Source organism: Drosophila rhopaloa, unplaced genomic scaffold, assembly GCF_018152115.1.
Source record: "Drosophila rhopaloa isolate 14029-0021.01 unplaced genomic scaffold, ASM1815211v1 contig_3, whole genome shotgun sequence".
Lineage (NCBI taxonomy): Eukaryota > Metazoa > Arthropoda > Insecta > Diptera > Drosophilidae > Drosophila > Drosophila rhopaloa.
In genome coordinates, this window is record NW_025335123.1 from 17,532,572 (window position 1) to 17,560,105 (window position 27,534).

The following is a 27,534-nucleotide window of genomic DNA, read 5'->3' on the forward strand; positions in this document are numbered from 1 at the left end:
CATTAATATATATACCTTGCTAACCATATAGTTCCATATAGTTTTCAATTTGGTATATAATATCAAACATTATAAACATATTCATTTATATACTTAAAGTAATGATATCAAAAGTATTTATTATTATTGTGGAATATAAAAATATATTGGTTATTATGAAGGTATAAATAAATATTTTATTTATGTAGAGGGGTGTGGGTGCTGCTAAATTTTATTTAAATAAGCTTGTTACCCTCCTCAAAAGTGCTGACAAAATCGGATTATTTATGCCAATAAACCCAAAACTATTTTTTTGTCAAGCTTGTATAAATATTTTACCTTTTTGCTTTTTTTTATGAACTAAATACATGTGATAACTCATTTTGCTTTGACAACAGGTTAAAATGTTTACATAATTTAATTTACTGGTACAAACACTTAATTAAAAAGGAAAGTGTCGTTAATAAAGTGTTATAAACATATCATTTGTTGAATATTTCCTAACACGTTAGGTGTATTATTAGGTACATTAGTGTATTTTTCACTGTTAACTAATTTAAGCAAAGGGGGTAATTTAAATTTTAGGTAATTTGGAAAGATGTTTAATAAATATTGCATTTTTTGTAGTAGTAATAGTGGTAAATTGCTGTAAACGAAACTTTTGTTGGTCATTCTTTATGCGGTAAATGTATCTTTTGACTGTAATTCTCGAGAAGTTCCCAACTCCCAATATCCACTGTAATTGGTCGACCACAAAACCTACTCCGTCATTTCTCCCGCAGTTCCGTAAACAATTTTTTCAAGAGCGGAAACTCTGTACTTGAGAGCGTTGTAATTACACGACAAAAAAACCCAAAAAACTAGAATTAAACCGAACAAGAAAAGGTTCTTCAACGGCGCTTATCGTGGGGATGGGGGCAGTGAGACACACAGATAAAGCGAAGATCGGAAAGAAGACCGAAAAGAAACAGAGCCTAGGTAAAATATTTGAATAATGATAAGCCCCCGACGAAGCCATAAAAACAAACCGAAAAAAGTGAGTGACAGAGTGAAAAGAAAACAGCGCGAGATGATAACAACAACCAACAAATCGAAGAAGAAAGAGGAGAACTCAAACCGAGAACAGAAGACTCGAATTATAATAAAAGTCAGTCGAGAATCAAAAGAACATTTTTATTTCTTTTTGAACTCGTTTGAACCCGATTTCAATCTTCGCCGGGGCGAGGCAACAGGTAACCCCAAAAGGCAAAGGGAAAAAGGGTCGAGAAATGCACTTTACAGGGCGAGAGAGACCTTAATTAATCAGAAATAACATCTGAAATTCGTTGGGGTCCTCTATAATTAATCAAAAGTTCAAGGGAAGAGCTCGCCCAATTCTACTAGAATTTTCCAGGGAAAATTCTGATTCGAAATCAATTTCGTTGCGCGGGGGCTCATGTTTTTTTTCTAATGATTATGAGTTGTGTTTTTCTTTGCTTGCCGAAACGATTAAGTCATTATGTAGATGGGTTGCGCCCCGGGAAATTAGAACAACTTCCTATAAGAATTTTTTTAGGGTTTTAAAAGAGTGTGTGAAAGATTCTTACAGGAAGTTCCGTGGGCATAGGACTTATTTCATAAATTAAACCAAGGCGTTATAACAAATTGTATTAAAAGTAACTCTGCAAAATGACTACAGTGAAATATACAAATTTTTTGTAAGGTACCAACTCTTAAATCCATTATCATTAAGTTATGGTGTAATATAACATATTCTGTTAAATAAATATAATTTAAAAATGCCTCATGCCATATGAACGCCGTAATTTGTTTATTGCAGCTTAGAGTAAATGTTCAACTAATTAGGCGTTTTCACAAACCATAAATAGTTTGCAACCGAAAGCTTCTGCTCACCTGACGAGTTGCCCTACTGGATTTCCGGTGTGGCTTTGGAGCCTGGCGGGGATCGGGGTCTGGAAATAGCAGTGGGGGACCGGTGTGGTGCCTGATCTGTTGCAACGTGTGTGAATTTTCGTTTGCTTTCATTGTCTGGCCAAAAGACGAAACTGTGTCAGCTGCAATTAAGTGCAAAAAGGGGAAATGAACAGATCAGAGGGGGTTGAGGTGGTACTACCAACCGATAAGACGCTTTCCATTTCGCGATCACGTGCGCAGCCCGATTCCAGACCAAAAAACCCGAAGCAAACCGCCAACAATTCCAACTTGCTAATTATGCAATTTAATGCTTCCCCATGCAAATGCATGTGCGGAGAAAATATCAGTCAAAATTATTTTACGAATGTTTTTAACATGTTTTAAACGCTCTTGTATATTTGTTCGGGTTTAATAACTTATAATCTTAGTCTACTTATATAAAACGAATTTGTATTTCTTAAATTATTATTTTTGTTATTCAGAATATTATTAAATCATTTTTAACAACATTATTTGGTTCCCTATGCCAACTTTTAACTCAACTCCTTGGAAGTATATACATACATATGTATAGCAGATATAAAAAAATGTCTATAAAATTCTAATTGGGATATTCAAATAATTTTCAAAAGTGTAACTTATAATTTCACCACGACTGTATACTTATTTGGTTTTTTGCAAGATCAACGAAATCGAATGACTTGCAGCTAGCTGCACTTCAAATTCTTCGGCCACATGAGATATTATTGTATTTTTTATTTAATTCTACTATTCCGAATCCGTAATTTTTTGTTTTGCAGCTGTGCGATCGGAGTTTTTTGTTCCTAGTAGTTTGTTTTGTTTTTCGCTTTTCGTTTCATTATCTTTTGCTGCCAACTGTGTGTGAGGTGTGAAGTGGAATAAGGAGAACGAGAATATGAAAAACAAGTGGAAAGATAGAGTGTTACCAACTGACCTATTGCAATTGAAGATATGTAACATTGAAATATTTTGCACATATTGCTAAAAGTGTGAGATAATGTGGATTAAAGACTTAATGTTTTTCTGTAACTCGGGTTTTTATACCCGTTACTCGTAGAGTAAAAGGGTATATTGTATTCGTGCAAAAGTATGTAACAGCTAGAAGGAAGCGTTTCCGACCCTATAAAGTATATATATTCTTGATCAGGGTCACTAGCCGAGTCGATATAGCCATGTCCGTCTGTCCGTCTGTCTGTCCGTCTGTCCGTCTGTCCGTCTGTCCGTCTGTCTGTCCGTCTGTCTGTCCGTATGAACGCTGAGATCTCGGAAACTATAAAAGCTAGAAGATTGGCATTTTGCATGCAGATTCTAGGAGTTCCTACGCAGCGCAAGTTTGTTTCAAAAAGGTGCCACGCCCCCTTTAACGCCCACAATCGCTTATATACGATTTTAAAAATTTAAATATTTCGGAAAAGTAAAAATGCAGTTTTATTGTGTTTATCAATACCTATCGAAATGTAGAAGAACTTTTTCAAATCGGAACATTCGTTAAAAAGTTATGCGTGATTAAAGTTTCTATCTCCATCTCCCTCGCACTCCCTTTACCTGAGTAACGGGTATCTGATAGTCGGGGCACCCGACTATAGCGTTCTCTCTTGTTTTATATGAAGTGAGCTGGATCTTGGTATAGGGATCAATTATATAAAGAAACAGACTACACAATTTATACCTATTGTTAAAACGTATTTTTTATTTATTCTTTTTATTATTTTGTCTATGGGTAATTATTAAGAAACATGTTAAATTAAACTCATAAAAAATCAAGTATATATATACTACTTTGAGGTTAAGAACCATAAGGTTTCAGTTTCAGCTCTAGTTCCTCAGAATCAAGGTCAACGTTTTTGATAACCTGGGGAGTAGTTACTTGAGTACCTTTAAAGTTATTCAAGCCCAACTTGGCAGGTCTATAAACGCGAATGATTTGTTTGATTATAGGCTCTGCAGTACTAGTAATGAACTTGAAACTGACTTTTTAGGAGTCAGCTATATTTTATGGACTCGGTCCATATGGCAAATGACGATTCGCAACCTACAATATTCGCAAAAAAAAAATAGTTTAACGTTCGGCTTAACGTTAAAAGCAATACGATATGGGCTTGTGATTCCTTTGTTCGAGCTCGACTTTAGTGGGCGTTACTTCTTATCAAACAAAACGAGGGGTAGAAGCTTATTCTTTACCCATTTGTTTATTTTGTTTGCCTGGGAAACCAGAGCTACGGGGAAATAAAATACAACAAATACAGAGAAAACAGCACATAAACCCAAGTTGAACAAAAAAATTCATTGAGCATTTTTCTTGTCGCTGTTGCTGAATTCTTGGCATTAAGTGGCAACAACGGCAGCAGCAAAACCGAGACTGCAAAACCAGTTTTGCACAATTTGTAAATTATTTAGTCATAAAAAGATATATCCAGCTCTCTTCTATCTCTCTCTCTCACCCGATCGCTCTTCCTTTTATGTTGCCATCTCGCTTGCACATTTTTTGCGGTTACATTTTTGATTTTTCTACTCACGCTAATTGTTAGCGTATTTTAAGTGCGCTCTAATTGGTTTAAGTCAATAATTTCAATGAAAATATGGTAGCAACACTATGAGAGGTCTTTCTCTGGGATTGGAAAAGCGGAAGGGGGTTATTTATGGGGCTTATGTTGGGGCCAAGCTTTGACAATGGCAAACAATCGATAAATCCAAGCGGCAAACACCTTGGGCAGTTTATTTTTAAGGCCAATGGAATTTCGTTAGAATTTCGTTGGCATTTGGTTGTCGGTGAAATGTCGGTTGTAATTATGTATGTAGCGAAGGTCGGACAATGCCTGGAATTATATTTAGGTAGTATATGTTTATACTAACATATACAAACATTTTTTCTAAACAAATTCAAAAAAGGAATTATTTATAATTCGAAATGTGCTGTCTTAGTATTTTGTACTCATTCTTAACGTGTCCAAAGAACTTTTTCATCTGCATGGTTAAATGAAACCTTATTTTCTTAATTTTTATAATTTAAAAAGTGCATAAATTTCGATCGATGTTTATTTTTATTATCTTTGTTTTTTCATCTCTTAGTTTTTCCCCTTAAACAATACAGATCAAAGATATTTGCAGCTGTTAGTCGAAACGAAAAATGAGAAAATGCAAGCCAATTATGAGCCAATGTGAGGGGCCTTGCAGCAGACTGACCAAAAAAAAAGAAAAACTATTTATGGTGGACCTACCACACGCACACGTACACCCTACCCCACCCTCTTTGTAGCTAATCTCCCCTGGCATCTGCATTTTCCAATTACCTCTGCGAACCAAAGGAAAAAATGGTACAAATAGGAAGAGAGAGAAAAATCAATTGCATTTAATTTTTACTTGCGGTTACAGTTTTTCTAATTAAAATGTATGGCACATGGATTATAGAATATTGAATATTCTATGGCAACGATACTTTGTCTATTTATAACTAAATAAAAGTGTGGAAAACTGATTCTATAACTGACTCGAAGTTGCAGAAGTTAAACTCTGTAAAAGAAACAACTCCAATCAAAATTCTTAATCGTAAAAAAGTCGAAGCAATATAATGAAATGCCTGACTATACTAGAACCCGTACCCCTGCCCCTTCCCCTTCCCCTGACTCGTCGCCTGTCGTCGGGCGTCAGGTAGCACTGTACTACGTATCATATAGTATGTAGGCCCGAACCCAATCCCAAACCCAAACTCAGAGTCAAACTCAGAAAAACTCGACTCTTGGGGGTTGTGACTGCAGCTATAATAGTTTCTGTTTTGTCGGTTGGCATGACAACAACCTGATTACACGTCGTCTGTATGTTTTCCATTGTGTGTATATATATGGCAAAAACAACGGACTACAACAAAATAGCAGTTGACTGCGTCATTTTCTATATAGCCAAGCCATAGATATTATTATTGCAGTGCATTGTGGGCTGATTCACTTGGCCACGCTACCAAATTGGGAGCGAGAAATTCAATTGAATTATCGTTTCTCCACTCACTATATACCATTTTATTTCTAGCTTTATTTGTGTGTAATTGAAATTGGAAATAATTTCAAGTGACACCCACTCGACGATATCGCAGACTGTGTTTGCCCACACGTGTTCTTCGATTAATTATATTATTCTACAAAATGCAGCGATCGATTGGATATGGAATTACTATTCCACTTGCCAGTTGGTTTTCCCAGAAAAGAACTCGCTGAAAAAGGTTCGATTGCCGAGGGCTTCTATGAATTTGAACGATGCGATTTCATTTTTAACTTTAAAGGAAATTAAGAACAATTAAAGGGGAGTGTAATTGTTGATCTTCTTTATATACAAATAAATAAAAATTCATGAAAAAGAAATGTTATCTTAATTAATTATTTGCCTTAGTGTTGTTGAATTTTATAACATTAAATTGGTTGTCCATTGTATTGTATTAGTCACTAGAATTCGTCATTGATTTGAAATTTATTGCACCTTTAGGTTATCGATTTATTGAGGTATTGTTTTCTTTTCATTCCTTGCTAAATTGTTTTTCCCATTATGGATTGAAAAACTCAAATTTGGTTTCCATATTGTGTGTTGCAAAAGGTGGGCTAAAGGCAGGGTTTTGAATAGGATATGGGGTTACGGGGTAAAGTAGGGGTATAAATGGACACTTTTGACTTGCGTTTGCATGCCTCGCACGATTGTTGTTGTGTTTGGGAAATTGCTGCCTTGTGCCGCATTCTCTCCCCTTCCCCTTTTCAAAAAGTCATATCGTTGTGCTGCTTTAGGCCTTGTTCTATAGGATACTAGGGTAGACCCAACTAAGCTCAATTTTCACATATACTTCATAAGGTCCAACCTAAAGTGCATTTTTCGTTATCGTGTAGAATTACCAAACATTTTATTGCCACACTAATTGAGTATCTATTTTTGGTCACGCACGTGTGTGTGCACCCACCGCCCCCTCTGCCACTCCCCTGACCTCCGGCCACGCCCCCTTCGTGCCGCCCCTTCCCTTCAATTTCTTCTGTTTTTTGGTGGTTCACTCCTTTGCGGTGGTTCGTGTGCTCCAGATGGGTTTGGTTTGATGTCGCTTCCGTTTTATATATACGTTGGGATGCATTTCAGGATCGAGGGTTAATACCCATTAATTGGGGACGGGGAAAAGGGAGTAGCAGCTGCTGTTTGCGTTGCACCGATGCCCTCAACAACAATGCCAACAGGCCTAAGGCAAATTAATTGGTTAATATTATTATTGGACAAGCTTATGACAGCGGAAACATCCAAACACACCTTCCGAACCACACAAAACAAAAACGACCCTTAACCCACCCACCAACCTCACTCTGACTTTAGCTTATTTATTATCCCATTCGAATTAATGAGAAGTAATGAGAGTTCAAGGTGGGGAGCACCACTCTACGTCATATTCATGCTTGGTTAGGTCGCCAAGGTGGCTCAAAATCATAAAAAAAAAAATTGGGAGGTGGCAGTGCGTGTGTGTCGACAAGCTCCATTGAAGGGGAACCCTGGGGTCAAGTGCATTGAAGTTGCCAAATAGTTCAAGTTCAAGATTAACCATTGTAATCGAAAAAACCAAATCTTATAAAAATATTGTAATTAAAATATATAATAAAATGAGTAGCAATATTTAGAAATGTTTGCTTTCCTAAATTCCCTTTAAATTAATTTCAATATGCTATCTACATTTTCTTATTGGAAAATCTCTCTACATCCAATACTATTATTAAGTGGTTCCTGTTCCGTGCTTTTTAATCAAATCCGGTACAAAACACACGGCACATTTAATTTTGCTGGCTTATTTATTTTATTTTTTAATTGGTCTTTGTTCAAACTAGTTTGGTTTTGTTTTGTCATCAAACAAAAGTGGCAACAAGACGAAAACAAATAAACCGACAGCGCTTAACAATGCAACGATCTGCTGGTCAGTGGAGCTCGAGTGGGCGTGGCACCTTCCGCCCACCGCCGCCCTCTTCCCGGTATAATTTTTTTTCGTTGCACAAAAGCATTCTCTGTGCAGCAACGTGACGTTTTCGGGTAATGAGTAAGCGCGAAATAAACACGGTTTCTCAAACACTGATAAAAATTAAAAAACAAAATTCAATAAAAAAACATATCGCCGAAATCTGAAAAAAAATTAGAGCCAAAAAAATATTAAAATACCGATACGATTTGGTTGGTAAATATATACCTAAATTTTCACCTGAAATATTTAAAATACATCCATTTATATAAATAATGTTTTACATTTATGTACATTAATTTAAATTAAATTTAAAATCTATTTGAGAGTTGTAAATAATAATCTCGAACAATGAAGAAGTAATTTTTAGTATTTATCTCATGTACTTTTTTTTATGAATTCTTTGTAATGGTTGTTTATCGTGTAAGCATTAGCATGTTGTGTACCATATTCCGTACCCCAAATGCGTTGTACGGATGACGATCGCACATGTCTGATATAGGCACGTAATGGAATGTAGCATATTTATCATTTTATTTATTTATTTTTTGCGAGTGTTTGCCAAAAGGGTTGGCTTGGGTCAACTACCCATACCCGTAGCCATATTCCGTACCCATCGCCAGTCATCGGCAGTCGCGGCGTCACCATTCATCAGCCATAAAGTACCCACTCATACACGCTCAAAAACGGTTGTTTGGTTGGTCAAGTTTTGCACTTTATTCCCTGGGTTCTTCCATTCCATTTGATTCCATTCCGCTGAATTCCCAGCTCTGTCGCCGGGTAACCGAAAACCCTTACAACCTCTGTTGCAATTTTCAATCCCTCAATACTCTTGGTTTAGATCCAAAATATATATTTAATATTGATTTACACATTACCATACAAGTAAAGATACACTTAAGTAATATTTATGGGCTTGGCATTAACGAAAATATTTTTTTAAATACAAATAAATAACTCCGATTGCTATATCTCCAAAAAATTACATTTATGACTAACATTGACAAATTTGTGACTTATTTAAAATATATATTTTTTAACTCTTCCTACAAAGTGCATCATCATCTTCGTATTGCCAGCTCCTGTATTTGTTTTCTTAAAGTTTTTATTTCATTTTCAATCTGTGTAATAACCAAAAACGTAAGACTCAAAGCAGAACGTCGCTCACGTTTCGGTGATAAAGGCAAAAAAAACCAAGTAGTAGAAATCGACAAAAACCGCATTTTTCTTCTCGATGATGCAAAATGAAAAAACAGAAAACAAAAATAAACGGCTGGCTGGTTGGAATTTCGAGTGAATTGGCAGCAACGGTTATTGAGTTCAAAAAAAGGCGAAGAGCTTGGATTGAGCTGTTTTTGGGCTAGGTCAGTTTGGCGGGCAATGAAAGCCGATACTTCCAGAAACCAAATAAACAGAGCCATTAATTTCGAACAGCTTTTGTTCGGCTCTAATTAATAAATGTTTTTATAAGTGTTTTTAAGCATGTGTCAGCCGACAGCCCCGAATTGAACATTTGACTGAGTCACATATGAATATTTCCCCCTAAATAAAAACTAGCTATTGGTTTTTTTTCTCTCTCTATTTGTATTTATCCAGGTGTTTCCTCTAAAAAAAAAGCGACGTGAAATTTTTACAAATGATTCATCCAGAGTCGCGCAAAAGAGAGAGATAAATAAGAAGAAGTGCCAAAGAATGTCGATGATGAAGGCCGTCGCAAAAGACTGTAAAGATAGTCTTGGCTTTGGCTTCTTTTGGGTTTTTATTTTGTGACCGCTTTTCGTAGGCGCTGCACGTGCAAACGCTTGAATGGAAAATAGGAAGGAAGGTGAGCCAAACCGCAAAAGGCAACGCCGATAGCTAAAACCCCTCTAAAGCCCCCGCAATTAGAGACACGCCCAGGCCAAATTGCGCACTTGCCTCCCCAGCTTATTTAATTAATTAAAGACAGTCATTGTTCACTAAGATGGATATTTTACATATTTAATTTGGGCGTTTTTTATAGTGCGATAAGTTTGTCTTCGTTAATAATAATATTGGAAAATAATATTTTCACCGAATTATAATTAAAATATTATTATAGTGTTTTGCGTGTGGAAGTTCCACTGTACTTTGAGCGGGGGCGATGCTCTTGCCCAGCAAGAGAGCTTCGTCGCTCTTTTGCATGCCTGTCGCGGTTTCTGCTCTCTCATTTGCTCATTTTGCGTTCGCGCAATACGAAAGACTGAGGCGACAAACTCGACGCTGGCGGCAAATGGCGGACGAGGAGAAAAAGTTGTTCCAATTGAGCAGGCTATCGCATATAAATATGTATATGGGTGTGCGTATAATGCACCCACATGCCACAACAATAAAAGTAACAACAACTTTGGCCTGGCCTTGAAATTGCTTAGCAACAACAAAAGGCAACAACAAAACTATTTTGCACGCCTTGAATTTAAATCGGAGAGCAAATAAACAAGGGAACAAAAAAAATTCTTCATTGGCCTGGCGCTATTACAAATATAATCTGTTACTCAATACTAAAATCATTTTCTTACATTGTTTGGTTTTTTGTTATATATTAACAAATCTTTATATATTTTTCTATTTTTTACAGCAAATTAGAACAAGTTAATTACGAAATCTTTTTAAAATAAACCATTCACTCTTAAACTAAGTTTCACTTTCAGCTTCCGATTCTCTAACAAAAAACATTGTTTTTAACAATTTTCTTGCTTTCCATTAGACATTATTTATTGCCCACACACTTTCCATTTATTTGTGGGAAATGCAGAGACAAACGCTCGCTTTCCGCACCCCTCGTAATTTCTAAGCATTTTTGGGCATTTCATTTCACTTCCATGAACAATAAAAAAAATACCAGAAAAAGTAAAATTAATTTCTATATAGATACGTTTTTTATTTAACCCAAAAAAAAAGAAGCATAAAAAGATTTGTCATCGCTTTGTGGTTGCCTTTGTGCATATTATTTTTTCATAGTTTTTGTGAACTTCAGTTTTTGACTGTGTTTCTTTATGATAATTGTTATTTGTGTTGAAATTTGTGTTTATTTTTGTTGGCTGCATAAACCAGCTTATGAAATAATGTGAACTTTTGGACAGGGCTGTTTGGTTCAGGGTTTGTTTTTTATTCAAATTCCTTCGAGAGTTTAACGAAGTTGGAATTCTAGCAAAAAAAAATTTTGGCCCGCAAATAAAGTGACATTTTTATGTTTACGGCGGCACAGCACAGGAACCAAGCCCATAAATTTCTCTTCTAATTTCGTTTTAATGTTCTGTCGCCTGTCATTCGGGTAAATTCCTGGAATTTGGAATTGTTTGACCTGAGACGGAGTTCTCTCATCCATTACAATGCAGGTATCTTGAAGGCACAGATAAAGAGAGGGAGTGGCGGAGAATATCTATATATGTAGTATGGGTATGATAGAAAGGGGCTTTGTTGTAGTTCTATTTGAAGTAAATATTTAAGTGGCATTTAGCATGAAATTGCGATCCTTTTGTTTGTTGGTTTGTTTGTCTTGGGTTTGTTTTGTGACTGAAAAAGGAAGCTTTCATTCAACGCTTTCTACGGCGGTACAGTGGGCTCTAAAGAATTAAAGAGACTATTAAAGTTAATTTTAAAACAAAGCTTGGTGATGCATTTTTTATTTTTAAATGTTTTTCACAAGATTGTACCTACCATTGGATTAATTATTTGCTTCCAAAATAATGCGAATAAAAGGTGCTACAATTTCTGGATTACAAAGAAAATATATTTTTTTACAAAGTACATTTCATTTCAAGAAAAAACCATTAAATATGACTTCAAACAGCTATTTTTATAACGTGAAAAAATATATAAATAAAATTACCTAATTTGGTATTTCCGTATGCCAATAAACAAATTTGTTTATCTTGCTAATTTCACAATAACTTATCGCCGTTTTTCACTGTAACTCTCGTTCTGTGTCATGCGACACACATAAATGTAAATCTCGGCTTACCCTTTCCTTTGTGCGTGCGTATGCGAGTGTCGTCTTTTTTTTCAATTCCGCAAACAATAAATTATATTGTTTTTGGATACCCCAGCGATGAGGAGTATAAGAATAACAAGAAGCCTTTCTTCATCTTGCATTTCTCCTCTCGATCATTGCTTTTGTCTGGCCATAAGAAGAATAAAGATAATAAGAACAGACAGAAAACAATCCCCAAAGCGACATCCAGTTAACAAATACAGTAAGCATTCGTAAATTTGAATGGGAGGTTGGATATTTGATATTGGAGCTTTATGAGAATATTTTATTGATATGTTTATTTCAAAATCATTTTATCTTCCATATATGTTTATATGTTTCGTCAAATGTGGTTTTAAATTTAATTTTCCAGTCCACACTGTACCAAAGATGATCGCTTTTCTCAACGCTTATTGTTCGGCTTTTTCTTTGTGGTTTTGGGAGGGGGCCCAGTTGTGGGGATTACTTTACCCTATTCACTTGATTGATTGGATGATTGATTGACTGATTGAGTGAAGTTGCAGCTACATCTTTGAGTTTCATCTCCAGCTGGTTTGCCTTGAAATAAATGCGTTTCCGTCGTTGTCTTTTTTTCTGTCGTTGTCTTGTCTTTTTTCTTCATCACCTGTTGCTGTCTCACTTTCACTCAAATAGACTATCTCTTTCTGTCTTGGCTTTTGCATAACCGCGATTGAATGAGCTTTTGTAATGAACTCTGACCCCCGGCTCCCCTCCCACTTTCATCGCCCCTTTAAACATGTTGATGGCATTGCGGAAATTCACACACATTAAAAATAACCAAAAAGAAACAAAAAATCAAAAAAGACGCAGGCCAAAACGAAAACAACAATTTGAGCTTGCGCAATATCCGATTGGTTTATTGTTGTCTTGCTTTAGTTTAGTTTTTAGATATTTTTTTTTTTGTAACTAAAGAGGAAGAAGTGACCCAAGCCAAGCCGCTTAGACAATTACAATTGGGAGCGCCTTGTATTTTCTATAGATTTTTTTCCTTGTCTCTCTGGGTCAGGTTTTTGTTTTTACTTTGATTTGTTTCGTTGGCGCTAAATGACTTGGCTAAAAACAAAATGAGGAAAATACAAGATAAGTGCTCTAAATGGGACAAATAATGATGAATCACTAGATCACGTTGCTAATGGGATTAGTTGGGATTAGTAATTACTTATCATCTGTATTTTTTGTAATATAAATTTTATAGACCAACCAAATTATGTATACAGATAATAGGTAAAGGGGTTACGTACTATCAAAAAAACATATTTGTTTTAAAAGTAATTATAAATACTTTAAAGTACTTATCCAGAACCAAACATTAGTATTCAGTTTACGTGTCTTGTCTATTGCTTAATTTCTGTCGCATTTCCAAGAATTTGTTTGGCGCATTCCCCATGGACACTCATCCCCATTAGGTAAATAGTTTCTCACACTGAATATCTCCAGCAATCCACAATCCAGGATCTTCTGCTTTTGCTGCCGCACATTTTAAAATTCAGAGCAAGCAGATGCATAAATAAACGTCAGGCATTCGCTCAAAAATGTCCGGGGTTTGGTTAGTTGGGTTTGGTTTGGTTTGGTTTAGTTTTTGGTCCTACCCATTCCCATTCATCCCGCCTTCACTCCTGTGTCCCCTGCCTTTGACACTGCGATTCCTCTCACGTTTCCCTCGCTCACTGCGTGTCAAATCAAAGTGCGACTTGAGTGCGGCTCCCCTAAGAATTCCCTCCAATCCGGCCCCTTGTAATCCCATCTATATGTGGGCCCCACCCCCAACACACGACAACAACGAGCACGTACAGTGGAACTTCGTTAATTACCTTTTTATATTCAAAAGAATTAAACAGTACTTTAAATTATTAAAAGTAAAATAAGAAAAGCAAAAAAAAAAACAAAACAATAACTTAACATTCAAATCATAACTCAACTGAAACGAAAAGTTTTACTTTAAATGACTCATCTCAAAAAGAATATAGCCTCATCTTGATGCCCAAAATAAAATTAAAATAATTTGTGGGAATGGCGGGCTTTTAGGAAGTTACAATAATCTTGAAATTTTGTATTAGGCGATTTCACTGTGCCACAGTAACCACACAGCCGCAACAACAACATCAGCTAGTCACGAGCCGCCGACTTTAAGCCGCTTGTAATTGATCGTGTCTTTGACATTAGAAAAACATTTTTCTCTTCTCCCGCTCCTCCCCCTCTTCCGCTCCACCTCCGCCCCCTTTTTCCCCAGTTTTCCCTGTGTTTTCTTGTTGTTGCTTGTTGCATGAAAATGTAACGCAAGCACGAGACGTCGACATTCGTCGGCCAACTGGTGCACGGTGGCTAATAAAGCGCACGCAGCGACAGTAAATCCACTTAGCGGCGGGTGTTTGGGTGGTGGGTGGCTGTGTGCGGGGGATCAGTGGGTGGACGGGGGTGGAGCGGGAAAATGAGAGGGGAAGCCGCACAAATGGTTCAAAAGATTCAGAGAGTGTCAAATGAAATGAGACGTGGCCGGAGCAACAGGCTAAGAAAAGAGGGGGAAATTAAAGAAGGAACTGAACAGTAAACTAGCAATGCACGAAACCTAAAAGCAAATGATCTGCGACTTTTTTTTGGATACTTATACAAAAAGCAGTATAAACATGAGTTCACTCTATAGAACGCACACTGTATGTGTGGGAGGTGAAAAAATAGGAAGGAAGCCATGACTAATTTAGCTTCAAAATAAAAATCACACAAATACTTAATAATAAAGAGAATACATATAAATATTACAAATTGATGTCATTATGTTTTGTGATAAAAACTTAGTTTTAAGTTTCTGAAAGGAACATGAAGAACGACCTGATTGTTTCCTGTAAGCAATTGATTTATACTTTTATATATTTTAACGACTTATGGTTGTTGTTTATAAAAACTAATTTGAGTTGCTATCAAAAGAGAAACATGTAACCTAGTTATAAACACTTATCAATAGAGTTAGTATCGCTGTTCCAATTTAGTGCCTACCCCAAAAATACCAAAAAAAAAAGAAGCCAGTAATCTGAAACTAATTTTGTTTTCCATTTTTATCTACTTGCAGGTGAGATAACAGCTAGTTAATTGAAACGAAAGCGGGTGGGGTACGAACAGGTATGTTGTATAGATGACCCACTTGAACGAGCATTTATTTCCACTGACAAATGAAATGCAAGCACCGAACTGACACATGCCATGGGTGCAGTGAGTCGTGAGTTGTAGTTGCAGTTCCAGAATGCGGAGATTCCAGTCTATATATACACTAAATTAGGGAGGGTTTGCTACGGCGGACTCTTACCTCCAAAAGTCAAAGCTCCCATATCTTATCAGCCGCAACCAATCGATGCATGTTGCAAGCTCAACAACCCCACAAGAAAAAACAAAAATCAACAAAATACGTATAACACAAGGGGGAAACAATAAACATTATTGGGGTAAATGGGACAGCAGGGAAACCAAACAAATGTCAAAAACTAATAAATTATTTATGCCTGGGTACCAGACACAGCAAACAAAAACAAGAAAATCAAACAGCAACAAATGACCGAAGACAAAAGAATCAAATCTGATGTTCTATAGACTAAGAAGAAGGAATAGAATATATATGAGTTTTCAAATTTCGGCCATATAAGTGTTATAGCTTAATATTCTACAGATTTAAAAGAATACAACGTTGTCGATTAGTTAAATAAAAAAGATTTATTTCGATTCCAAACTCCTTACAAAATGATCTATCTACAGTGCTTTTACATACATTTTACTCACTATTTTACACAGCTCAGCACGCCAAATGATTTTAGCGGCCGTTAGTCAAAGAAAGTTCCATAGTTGGGCGTGTAGATGGCGCCGTTAAGATTTAATAAAAAAAAAAAAATATTTTACGACTTTGAAAGGTTTTTGTTTTTTAAATCTAAGGCTGCCTCGCTTATTTTGATTTACATTATATTTAATTGTATGTAGGGTATGAACAAAAACGCCAATGGATACTAACTGACGGTTTGTCATCTCGAGGGTACAGTTTTAAAGCAATTGAATGATCATTTCCACCAGAGGCGCCAGTTAAATAATTGCGTGTCGTAAAATTTAAAATTAAATATAACTATAGCAAGTAAGAACAGAGAAAGTGCGACCTTAAGGTCAACGAAGCGGTTCAATTACAACCCACCACCCACTTCACTACATATATATTTTTGACCGTCAATTTGGGCAACAGAACAAAACAAACCCGAAGTAATCGAAACGGAACGGAAAACAAATCAAAACACACAAAAAGCCATCGAAAATTGGGTGAAATGGTTAACGAACTTACCATTTTTTTTCGGGTGCACCTGTGTGCGTCTATCTATTGTTTTAACACACACTTGAGCAATAAAACCCAGATGCTGAGACAATGGACCAGTCGAACAACTTCGTCTTAAACACGCGAAACTGTGAAAAAAACGAGACCAGCTGCTCGAAAACAGCTGAGAGGTTTTTCAATAACGAAACCACACACTTTTCAGTTACAGAGAAAAAAATACATAAATATTAGCTTGATTTTACAAGTGGACATACTTGATTACATTAAGTTTATCCAGAAATTCAGGGTTTTCTTGCGAAAACTTCGTTTGTTCAAAAATTGCAGATGTTTTTCGTAATATATTGTTTTATAATCGCAATTAACAAAAAATATAATTTTGTATACTTGAATATATGTAGTACGAAATCAGATATATATTACATTTGTTGGCTATGAATATCTCTTATATTGTAGAATTCATTAAATATTAAAATGTTTTCTGTGTACCTTGTTTTAAATTTTCCCACCTCCCTTTCGACTTATTGCTCATTAGTTATTGTGTGCTCGCATTTTGGCTGATGACAAAGCGTTTTTTGTTTGTTATTTTTTTAAAGCCGAACGGAAGTTTTCGTTGCTTTGAGTTTTACAGACACTGGTCAAACAATGGGAATTTGTAAATGAATGAATGGAAGAGTAAAAGAAATATGAAGATCTAATTGCTAAAGAAAGGAAACTTGCGCTTTGATTAATGACTCACCTGATTGGGTGATTGAGTGGTTTTGCCGGCGAAGAAAATACCTGTGCGAAATGTATTAATTAAATGCAATCAGAACTTGATAAGCTTCAGCTCACACACGAACACACTAAAGAGACCACTCACTCTTTCTCTTTTTTTATGCGGATACATAATAATGATAGTGCTAATAGTACCAACAAATCGAGTGCAGTGGGAAGTCTTAGTGAACAACACTTTGAAAATGTAAAATTAAAAAGTGAAAAAAATAACTTGAAAAATATCTGTGATTTTAGTTAACTTGGGTCTACAAATCCTTAGCTTTAATAAAATGAGTTCATTTTTGAAACCCACAACTTTTAATATATTTAATAACCGAACCAGCACTTTACTAATAAGTCTACCAACAAAATGAATTTATGTATTTATTTTTTGCTGTTTCGTTTCTCTCATTAATTATGCGAATGTTGCCGAGTTTTCCTCCGTTTTTGTTGTTGCAGTTGTTGTTCGTGGAAAAAGGAAGCTTTCCAGTTCGTTTGGTTTCATAGCGCGAGAATTTCAGCTGAATATGGAAAAAATGCCTAACAAACTAACAATTGCAAATGCACTCGAAGGCCGGCCCATTGTTGTTGCTTGCTGGTGGTGTTTTGGTTTGGTCCCAGAATAAGTGGAAAAAGGAAACTGCTAATGATGATGATTACCATCCAACCCATCGTCATTATCAGGCGTCGCCGACATCGTCGTCAATCGTTCTTGGCATTTTGTGTCTAGTTTACTTCCCTGCCAGCAACAACAAGAACACCGCATAACAATGCCAACGACGTCCTGGCGTCAATTCTGCGTTTCCCTGCCTTTTGTTTTTACCCCAACCTCATCCTCATTCTCATTCTCAAACTCCTGCTCACTCCACATAAATTTGCATTCGGCGCCGCCCAGGAAGGCGTAGGGGCATATGGATTATGTGATCGCATTGGTGATCTATGTAAATAAATTATATTTTCCTTATCAATACCTCGGTATTGCAGCTAGTATGATAGCTGGGTTCGTTCGTCACTGAAGATTAGGTAGTGGCACTTCCAATATGTAACAATTTTAATCACAATTATATTGAAGAATAAACCAAACTATTTATATATTACACAATACAGAAAAAAAGGCAACTTCCTTAAAAATATCCCAAATTTACCAAGGTATATTAAGAATAAAAATTCTTGTTTCAAAATATCCTTGTTAACATTTAAATATCGACTTATCACTGAAAGTAATAATAACACAAAGTAATAATTAGATTAATGTGATTTGTTTTTCCGGATTGTTTTGCATTCGACAATATGAATTAAATAGGATTTGTTCCTTTGCTAATGTCATCTCTGTACATAGGGCATCTTGAATTCGTTATATCCGCATTCTTGGCACTTGTTGCTGCTTCTAATTTTGCTGTTGTTGTACTGGTTGCATCCCCTTTTCCTGCCGCATCGGTGTTTTTTTTTTGCGCATTTGAGTTTGCGTTCCGCTTGACAAAGTTCTTCTGCGCAGTGTTTGTTGTTGCTATCTTCGCCCAGTGGTCATTTGCCAACAGTTTGAGAGCCACTGACGCCGCCTGCACTTGCGAAGTCAGGTGAAAAACAAGAGAGACAAACGGGCCATGCTCCCTCAATACACCGCAAAAAATTACTGTCACTTTATGTATAGTATTTCCATACTTTTAAAACTAAGGCTGTGCCTTTTTGTAAAACCATAAATAGCACATCGCAATTATTGCGTATTTATTTGTTATCTCAAGATCTTCATTTAAATATTGTATTTATCAATGGCTAACACCGAAATGTATTTTCTATCTTGAACAATTCAAAAATCTGTTCAAATATATATTCAAATTTCTGCCGGATAAAAGATCTAAAAAAAATTTAAAAGTATCTTTAACCAAAAATTATTTATTTTTAATAAAAACTCTGTCTAAAAAGTTGAAATAAAGAGTTGAAAGAGTTTTTTTCCTAGTGCAACTTGCTCTCACCGGCTCGCTCACTCACCTGCGATCGTTGGCTCTCCCTCTCTCTTTCTCTCCGATGGTTGCGACTGGTGAGAGTGTTTTGTTTTTGCGACCGGGACCGTCGGCCGCACTTCACTTGGCTTCAGAAATGCGTCGCCGTCGGACGTCGCCGTCGCTGGCCGCCGTCGTCGGTACCACAATTGTTTAACACAATTGTTTTAACGGTTCGAATTAAAGTGCAAAATAAAATAATGAAAATAACAAAAACAAACGACAAATTCGTATTTTTTTGTGTTTTGTTCAAGTGCCAAAAAAGTGACGAATCTCGCATTGCCACAGTTTTGATACCATTGTGTTTTTTGTTGAAATTGCAAGAATTTAAGGTTTATCTAAAGTGGTGTGATATCTGATAAAAAAGATATATATAATCTAAACACGCCAAAAAAAAACAGTTGAGATTAAATTCCAGATAACGCAAAAGTTTCTTATTTAATTATGCGCGAGGCGCAAACACTTGTTGTTTAGGGGTGATTCTTCTTATAATGGTTTTCTTGTGCTTAGTTTCCCATGACGATCAAGGAAATGCAGGAAATGTCTTGACATGCACACAGATACACTCGAAAAAACTACACTCAAAAGAAAAAAACTCGTTTCAGTACTTAGAGAGTTTGTTAATTCAAAACAAAGTAATTTCTCTCGTTTTTTTTTACATTTTAATTGTATAATAATTCTTTATCTTCCAAATTAAAGTTTAAAACTTTCAATCTTATGAATTCATAAATGGAATATTTTACAATTTCTCAAAACCTCCCCCAAATGTTATTAATTTAAGGGCACCTGTACTAAGAAGCCGCTCAAGAGTGGGAATCTTCCCACCATATGGTTGATGTTCCTTTCTTGCTGTATTTATTTTTGTAACTTTTTGGTGGCTTCTTTTGAGGATCGGATCCCTTGTCCTTTTCTTTTATCCTTCCCCCATCTTTTCCACATCCTTTGAGGTGGCTAATAAACCCATCTGGGTTTTCAATTTCAGTTGGTTTTACAACGGGTAATTAGAAGCAGACATTCCCACATTTTTACGGGTCTGTTGGCAATGGTATTTACTTTAGGATGGTGTTTCACGTAAAAGTTATTTCCCGGATTAGGTTGTATAGGGTTTATTACACATAATGTGTAACAGTTGTTTGTCCACCATTGCTTTGTTCCATTTGTATAGATTGGCCTAATCACATTCTTATCATGGATTTCTAAAAGTAAATGGAAGTTCTTGGTGCACTTACCACTAATTGAAATTCTTTGGGTTTCGTGAGTAAGTTACCTTCAGGAATGAAATTCTTTAGTATTATTACTTCAATCATTTTAATCCAATAAATATTCGTCAACTCATTTTGACAATTTGCTGTTATCAATTTTGCGGATATTTTATTGAGTGGTAATATTTTATAATTCTGAGTTTATCTACAAACCATAAAGTTTAACAATTAAAATTGTTTGAAACTTAGTCTGCAATAGGTAATACTATATATTTTATAAACGTACAGGAAGTTCATATTTTTTTTTTTTGTTTTTTTGTTGAGATCAACATGCAACTTAAGCCTTGAGAATTCAAAATAGCCTTGATTCCAGCGACTTTCACTTGGCAGGAATGCCACAAGAACAAGAATCCGTATCCGAATGGGAACGAGAACTAAACTGAAGCTTGAGCTTGGTGCCGGAGCAGGTTGGAAGCCAGGGGGACCAGGGGCGTGGCCCCCAGAAGGGGTGGTTCCACCAGTTGGAGTTGCCGCTTGAGTTAAGCTTGTGGTTGGCCTTCACTGACTTTGGCATCGATTGGGTGGGTTTGACCCACTAGAGTGGTTCCATACATACGCTATAGTCTGTGGCATTTTCGGTGTGCTTTCAATTCTTAGCGTTAATCTTATCATTCTGAACAGATAAAATAACTTTCGGGTTACGGTTGTGGTTTCGATTTGATAAAATATTTTTACCATTTGCTGTTTTTGTTTTTCTATTTTTCGGCAGCGAGGGTTTTCCCCACACGTTCGATTTCTGCAATCTAATGCGGGAAAAGTCGTAAATTTTGGGGTTCTCTGGGTGGGGTTATAGATGGTAATCTTGTTTTCACGATCGGTCAATTATTCCACTTTCGGTTGAAGTTATTACTTCCTGACCTCTGGTATTTTTAGTGTAATGATTTATTTGGATTATATCAGATTTTAATAATAGTTTATTGGATTAAAAAGAGTTTATAAACGTATAGTTGATGAGATATAAATTATATTTTTTTTTAATCAAAAAATGGTATTTCTGTTATCTAGGATAAAAAAGGGTTAGTTACACTATTATCATTTTTTAAACTATCTTATAAATTCCCAGATACCTTTCAAATATATGTGAAATGTCCACAAATTTGTTACCCTATGTTTGTCCGCTTTTACTCAAAAAACAAAACGATACCAGCTAAAAGCCGCAAAAGCGACGACAGCTAAACAAAGCGTAAATACCAATAAATCGCTGGTTGTTCGTTGTTGGCCATCAAACAAATCGAATCAAAACAATCGAAATGCACAGTTAAAAGCCGGCTCTGCCTGATTAACTGTTTGCTTGTTTTTGTTTCTTGTTTTTTGTTTTTGGTTGCCAAGTGTCACCAAAGTGGCTTAAAACAAAAATAAATAAATACAAACTTGTTGCTTGGAGACGACAGTGAGTGAAAGTGACAGTGAACTCAATTGACCTGAAACGAATACGAAATACGAGCACGTGTTGGCTCTTTCCCTCCCTCTTTCAGCCTCTCTTTCTTCCATCATCCGTCTGTCTTTTTCGCAGCCTTATCACTACCATTTTTGGTTAGATAAAATGCGTATAGCTAAGATAGACATTAAATAATGCTTAAGTAATGAGAATCGGTGAAGCTTATTTAAAAGGTTTCAAGACATTAAAGTACTATTTTTGTCTTTACACAGAGAAAAATAAAAAAAACTTGGGCACATTTAAAAGTTTATTAAATAGCATAAGCATTTTTGTATAAGATGTCATTTTAGAACTACTTAACTTTTAATTAAATCTTTCAAATCTAATTAAATTTTTTCAGGAACCGATACAAATTGAATGTTTACCTTATTTTGCCTTATACCAATGACAAAGGTTGACTTGGTTTTTTTTAGCGAAATTAATTAAAAACTTGTTCTTATAATCCATACCTTTCTTGATCTTTTTCTCCCAGTGTGCTCTCTCAGCTTTTACTTTTCTCCCCAGCTTCCACACATCCTCTGCATTTTCACGTGCAATTAAGCATAAGTCGCAGCCGTTTAAATCAATTAAAATCGGTGTTACTCAATCACAACTCATACTCGTTCGCCCAAAATCTCCCTTTTCCCTCGCAAGTTCAGTCAACTTTCGGAGTCGAGAAGCGATCCGGTTGGGGCCTTTCCTTTTCCCACCGCCCGCCCTCCTCAAATATTTTTTCGGCAATGGCAATTACCAGTTAAAGTTTGTAAGCGGCTTTTGTTGTTTACCATTCGTCTGTGCTCACCGTATTCGCTTGCAGTTCATGTCGACGACGCTCCACTTTATAAATGGGTAGGAAAAGATGAAAGTTTTTCCCTGCTCAACAGCAATTAATATTAATACGTAACAAACAAACTAAAAAAAAAAAAGAAACGTCAGAAAAAAACAGCGCATTAAGTACACAATTTCAAAGAGTACATAAAGCGTCACATTATATGGCAGTTACCCAAAGTTTTCCCTTGTTCATTTCTCAATTTGTCCAGATGTCAAAAAGGCGAATGTGGATAAGGGTTATGATAGAAGAGGGTATTATCTATTCCAAGACCCTGACTCACAGGGTTTTTGAAGTCAAAACGGGTGGGGTAACAATTTGTTTACCTATCAGCGGAAATGTGAGCCAAGCGCGAGTTTGTGAAATATAATTTGTGATTCAACTAGGTATTTACACGAGTATTAGGGCAGATTGATATACCATATATATATATGTAGGGAAGGATTGGATGTAACTGCCAGTTTTAACACTTAAATTAGCGGTAGGGCTGGTTCATTGACGAATATGCAATATTGTGGACAATATGGAATCCCCTAATAAGTTATATCTTGTTTTAATAGTTAAAAACTTGGAAATAATATTGAATCGTATTATATCGTCCAATAAATTGTAATATATAAGACTGCATATAAAAACCTCCTTTCTTGATACAAAAAACTACCTTATACACACACATGCAGTGCTTGGTTCTCAACACCATTGGTCTTGGCTAAAGTGTCGCATAATTACCTAGGCCGTAATTAAGCAAGAAAAGGAAAAAGTTAAAAGCTGAGAAGAAACAAAAGCAAAAGTTGATGAGCCGCCATATAGTGCTAGGTTTCGTTTCCCCCTGATCTTCATAACACGCGTGATGGGTGTTAAAGGTTCAAGTTTTTTTTTCTTTTCTTTTTTTTTTTTTTTGAGTAATTATGGAAGGCTTTCTTTGGCCATCAACCTGGAATAGAGTGGGGTTTACCACGGAGCTTGTGTCACTTTTTCTGGCTTTTCTTTTTCGTCCATTGTGAAATATTTCCCGCGGGCCAGCGACCTTAGCATATGGGAAATACAATAGATGCCGCCCACTCGATGCCATATTATCACCATATCGCATCCTATCACACCGATTGATAATAATTAGAGTGCTTAATGTGATTGGGAAAGCCGAATGGCTGGCTGGCTGACTAACTGGCCATTAGAAAGCGTTGCAATTGACATTAATAGCCTTAAATGGCGGCAACTGCATTTTCACCTTCCTCACTCGGTTTCCCAGTCAGCTTTTTCCGTTGTGGAGCAGCAGCATCTGTTGTTGTTTTGGATCGACGACTGACCCTCAGTTGCCCTTGCCATCCCCACCATATGTTTTCAGAAAATAATAAATAAGGCAGACATTCTCGTTTCAATTATTTGCTAATTATTTGTGTAAATGCCTTGCATGATGCTATATTATTTTGCTTTCTTTGTGTTAATCATATGCAAATCAGCTGGCTGTTAAAAAGGTGCCGCCTCTCTCCTTTCACTCGGTCTCTGGGGTCTTGAAAGCCCGAGTTTGGCGAGAGAAAATTGTAATTGTTTATCTGCCGTATAATGCTCACCCATGAAGCTATAAATTGGTGCACTTTTAGTATTAAAGATTCAGGATTTCTTATCGATTTCTCTCATACTTATTTTACAATCATTTTATTTAAACATGTTCGATTTTATTGTCTGGACTTCTCCTGCTATAGTTTGGATTGCAATCGTAACTAAATATTTGATTCAAGTCGCATTAAGACTTTATTGATGTTTCCCATAACCATTTATTACACTTACCTTTGGGTGTTTCTTGGAAAATTCTTTTACCGTGAATTTCTCCGTTATTTGGCCCCGGCGCTACCATACCATCTCCAATTCCAGCGCTAACAATAATGTTTTTTAAATCAACAATAGCGAGCCACGCCCCCCGCTGGCCAGCCTCTTTGTTGCTGCACTTAGCTGTAGTTATTTGTGATTTTTTTGCATACATTTTTCCACTCTTTTCTGCCGTTTGCTACACTTCATTATGAATTTTTTCTTCTGATTTTTTCCCGCCCTTTGCTGCATGGCATGCATAATGACAACGTGTAATTTGGCCTTTCTTTTCTTCTCCTGCATATTTCTTGCACGTTTGTGGCACTCACATTTATACCCCGTCCGTCGTCCACCACTATTTCCCCTGCCGATTGGGACCTCACGGCATCTCGTGGGTTGTTAAAGGCCTGATTGCGAATTATGGCCAACTCTTTTAGAAAACTCCAACCCGAGTACTGAAAACTCTGGCGGAAAGCTCCCAAAGGCACAAAGGAATCGACGAGGGCGGGGGCTACGGTTTGCATGTCTCGGGGGCGTGGCTGCAACACAAAACTTTATATGATCGCATTTTATGCTAATTTACGAGTATTTTTCTCTTTTCAATTAATTTCTTCCCAAGGGAGTGGCAGCGCTGATTTCATTATAATATGCATATTATATATATGGTCGGGGGGCGATCATCGTATTAGCAATTTCTATGCAGGTAACGTTTGCTTTTCCAAATCGTATCCACAAAGGGATTCGCTAATTGATAATTTAAATATGTGCGTGGTTTGTGATCACAATTTATACTTAGTAAATAAATCAATCGATATTTGAAGAGATTGTTAAAATTACTTATAACGTACATAATGAGTGCCAATTTACTTTGTTTTTTAAATATATAATGACTCGTAAAAATGTTTTCCTTGGCATTCCAGTTGTAAAATGCAAGTAACGTTTTATTTATGAGGTTTTTTGTTTTCAAATCACTAATAAATTAACGATGTTAAGCATTATTAGATACATTTTTCTTTACCGTTCCTCACAAATTAATTAAAATTAGCTTAAAGTAAGTACGCTTTTATTGACAGTTTGATTTTAATTAGCCAAATGAAAGAACGAATAAATCGATCAATGAATGCTTGAGTGAATGAATGAGCTCGTTCGCCACAATGACCACTTCCATTTGAATGGAAATGTTAATGAATGGGCAGGTGAATTTCCACTTCTCTGACCTTCAAATTAGCGTGCGAACAACTAATTATGTGTATTTCAAGGAATATTCGTTTCAACATATACAAAAAAAATGTTAACTTGTAAATTGTTTATTTTTTAATAAAAGTTTTTACTTGACAAAACGTTTATTTCATTTACATATTTCTTGCTGTTTTTATTATAATTCATATATTGAAAATATAATCTCCAAGACTAATAATATTGAATTATTTATTAGTAATTATTAGTAACATCAAACGTACCACATTCACATTTCTTTGAGTGTAGATTAAGTCAGTAGTGAAATGCGCGAATACGAAAAGTTTGTTTAATTTCTGCACTCGACTTGTCTTTTATTTTCGCTTAAGCTAATATTGGTTCGGCCTGGAAAAATGTTTATGCGAACTCCAGGGTCTATATAAACATATATGAATGTGTATCTGCATCTGTGCCTTTGCCTGTTTTTTGAGTCGCCTTTGCTGTGTCTAAAATTTCTAGTAAGCAAATAAATCGCATTTGCGAGCGGGGGATGGTGGATATGGGAGATATATCTTGTCATGCTTCAGCGCGTTGTTGGCGCTTCAAAACTGCGGCTCATTGTTGTTGTTGCTGCGAACCGAACGTCGCATTTATTACAGGTGTGTCCCGTCCCGTTCCGTCCGTCCATCCCTCTCTTTTGCACTCACGGCATTCGCATTCGCCGCTCAGATGCATAATCAAAGCGAATTTGTGTGCGAAATGAGTTCAACCTGCCGCTGCAACTGCCACTGCCTTTTTGCTGTTGCAACTGTCCGCTGTCAGTTGATTTATCTATATATTAATGCATTATATATTATAGAAAAAAAGAGAAGAAAAATGCCTGAACACGAACAGAGAGGAGCGTACACATAGTCGTATGTAAAGGGGAAATAAAATGGTAGCCATGCAAGCCGGAAAATTGCCTGGGAAAGGCCGCTGCCAGCCAAGACTCTCAGAACCGAAAAACTAGTTTGTAAAATAATTGTAGACCCAAATGATAAATGGGGTTACATTTTTGGTGAATGTGTAGAGTAGAAAAGCGGGTTATTGTCTTAAAAAATTATACAAAAAAGCAATAAAAAATAATACAAGAAGCAAAACCCTTAAACTGAAAAAATGTATATTGTTTTTAAACCGAAACGTAACCCTTAATCAAGGGACATGTATTAAACTTTCGATTTCAACTTGCTTATTTATTATTTGATAACTCAGTTTGTTTATTATTGATTAGCTCAACTTCCTTTGTTTGATTTGGGTTTAGATATCTCACTTCTTGTTTATTTTGGAAATACTCTGATTTGTTGTATTTAATGGCTATTGAATCTGAAGTGTTTTTGTTTGGAATTTATTTTATAAATTTCATCACAAAAGAAAGCTCCAATTTTATTGGCGCCATCCCCTATATCTTTCCCAGAATCAACAGTAACTTTGAATTCCAATGTCGCAGACTTGAGTTTTGTTTTTGAGTGTGCCGAAGATAGCATTTCCGTGTGCCTCCGATAAGGAAGCCAATTCACACTGCATTTTGATAGCGTTTTTGATAGGGGGCCTCTTAACAGTTGCCGCATTGCATCACCGATAAGAACGAAAAATAAATCAAGAACCATAATAAAATAATAACAATGGCACAAAGCAGTGACTAAGCGTTGAATCACAATTAATACATACATTTTTAATGTCATATAGCGGTGAAATGTTCCTCAAATCACAATTAATCGGCAGTGACAAAGAAAAGCCAACGAAAAGCGAACAATAAAACGGGAAAATAAATCGATAATATATAAAAATATATATAAAACCAATAAGCAAATACCAAAGATCGGATTTGGATCAACCGACGTCATGTTCGACGTACCACCCAAATGTCCGGCGCTGGCCAACAAGTTGGGCGGTCTTTTCGGCTGGCGACACACCTACAAGGTGGCCGCCAAGCACGAAGGGATTCCCCACGGGCACCTCCACAAGTCCTACTCCCTCACGCTGCCCAAGCGACCACCATCGCCCTCGGCCTATTCGTGTGTGAAGGTAAAGATACAATGATGTTAAGATATAGGAATACGCAGA

The 27,534-nt window shown here is 36.2% G+C and overlaps 1 protein-coding gene across 5 annotated transcripts in view; it reads left to right on the top strand.

The window, feature by feature from the left end:
• Positions 1–27,534, top strand: part of LOC108045214 (partitioning defective 3 homolog) — a 37,973-nt gene that overhangs the window by 1,341 nt on the left and 9,098 nt on the right. The window contains exons 1-2 of one of the 5 annotated variants that reach the window (XM_017124445.2): positions 19,020–19,114; positions 27,157–27,495. The exons of 2 other annotated variants lie outside the window; for them this stretch is intronic. In XM_017124445.2, the coding sequence (XP_016979934.1) occupies positions 27,313–27,495 (183 nt within the window). In that variant the 5' untranslated portion in view covers positions 19,020–19,114; positions 27,157–27,312. Of the gene's footprint in view, positions 1–19,019; positions 19,115–26,837; positions 27,496–27,534 lie in introns of those variants that run through there. 2 more of the 5 variants (XM_017124448.2, XM_017124446.2) reach the window with 2 other exon arrangements.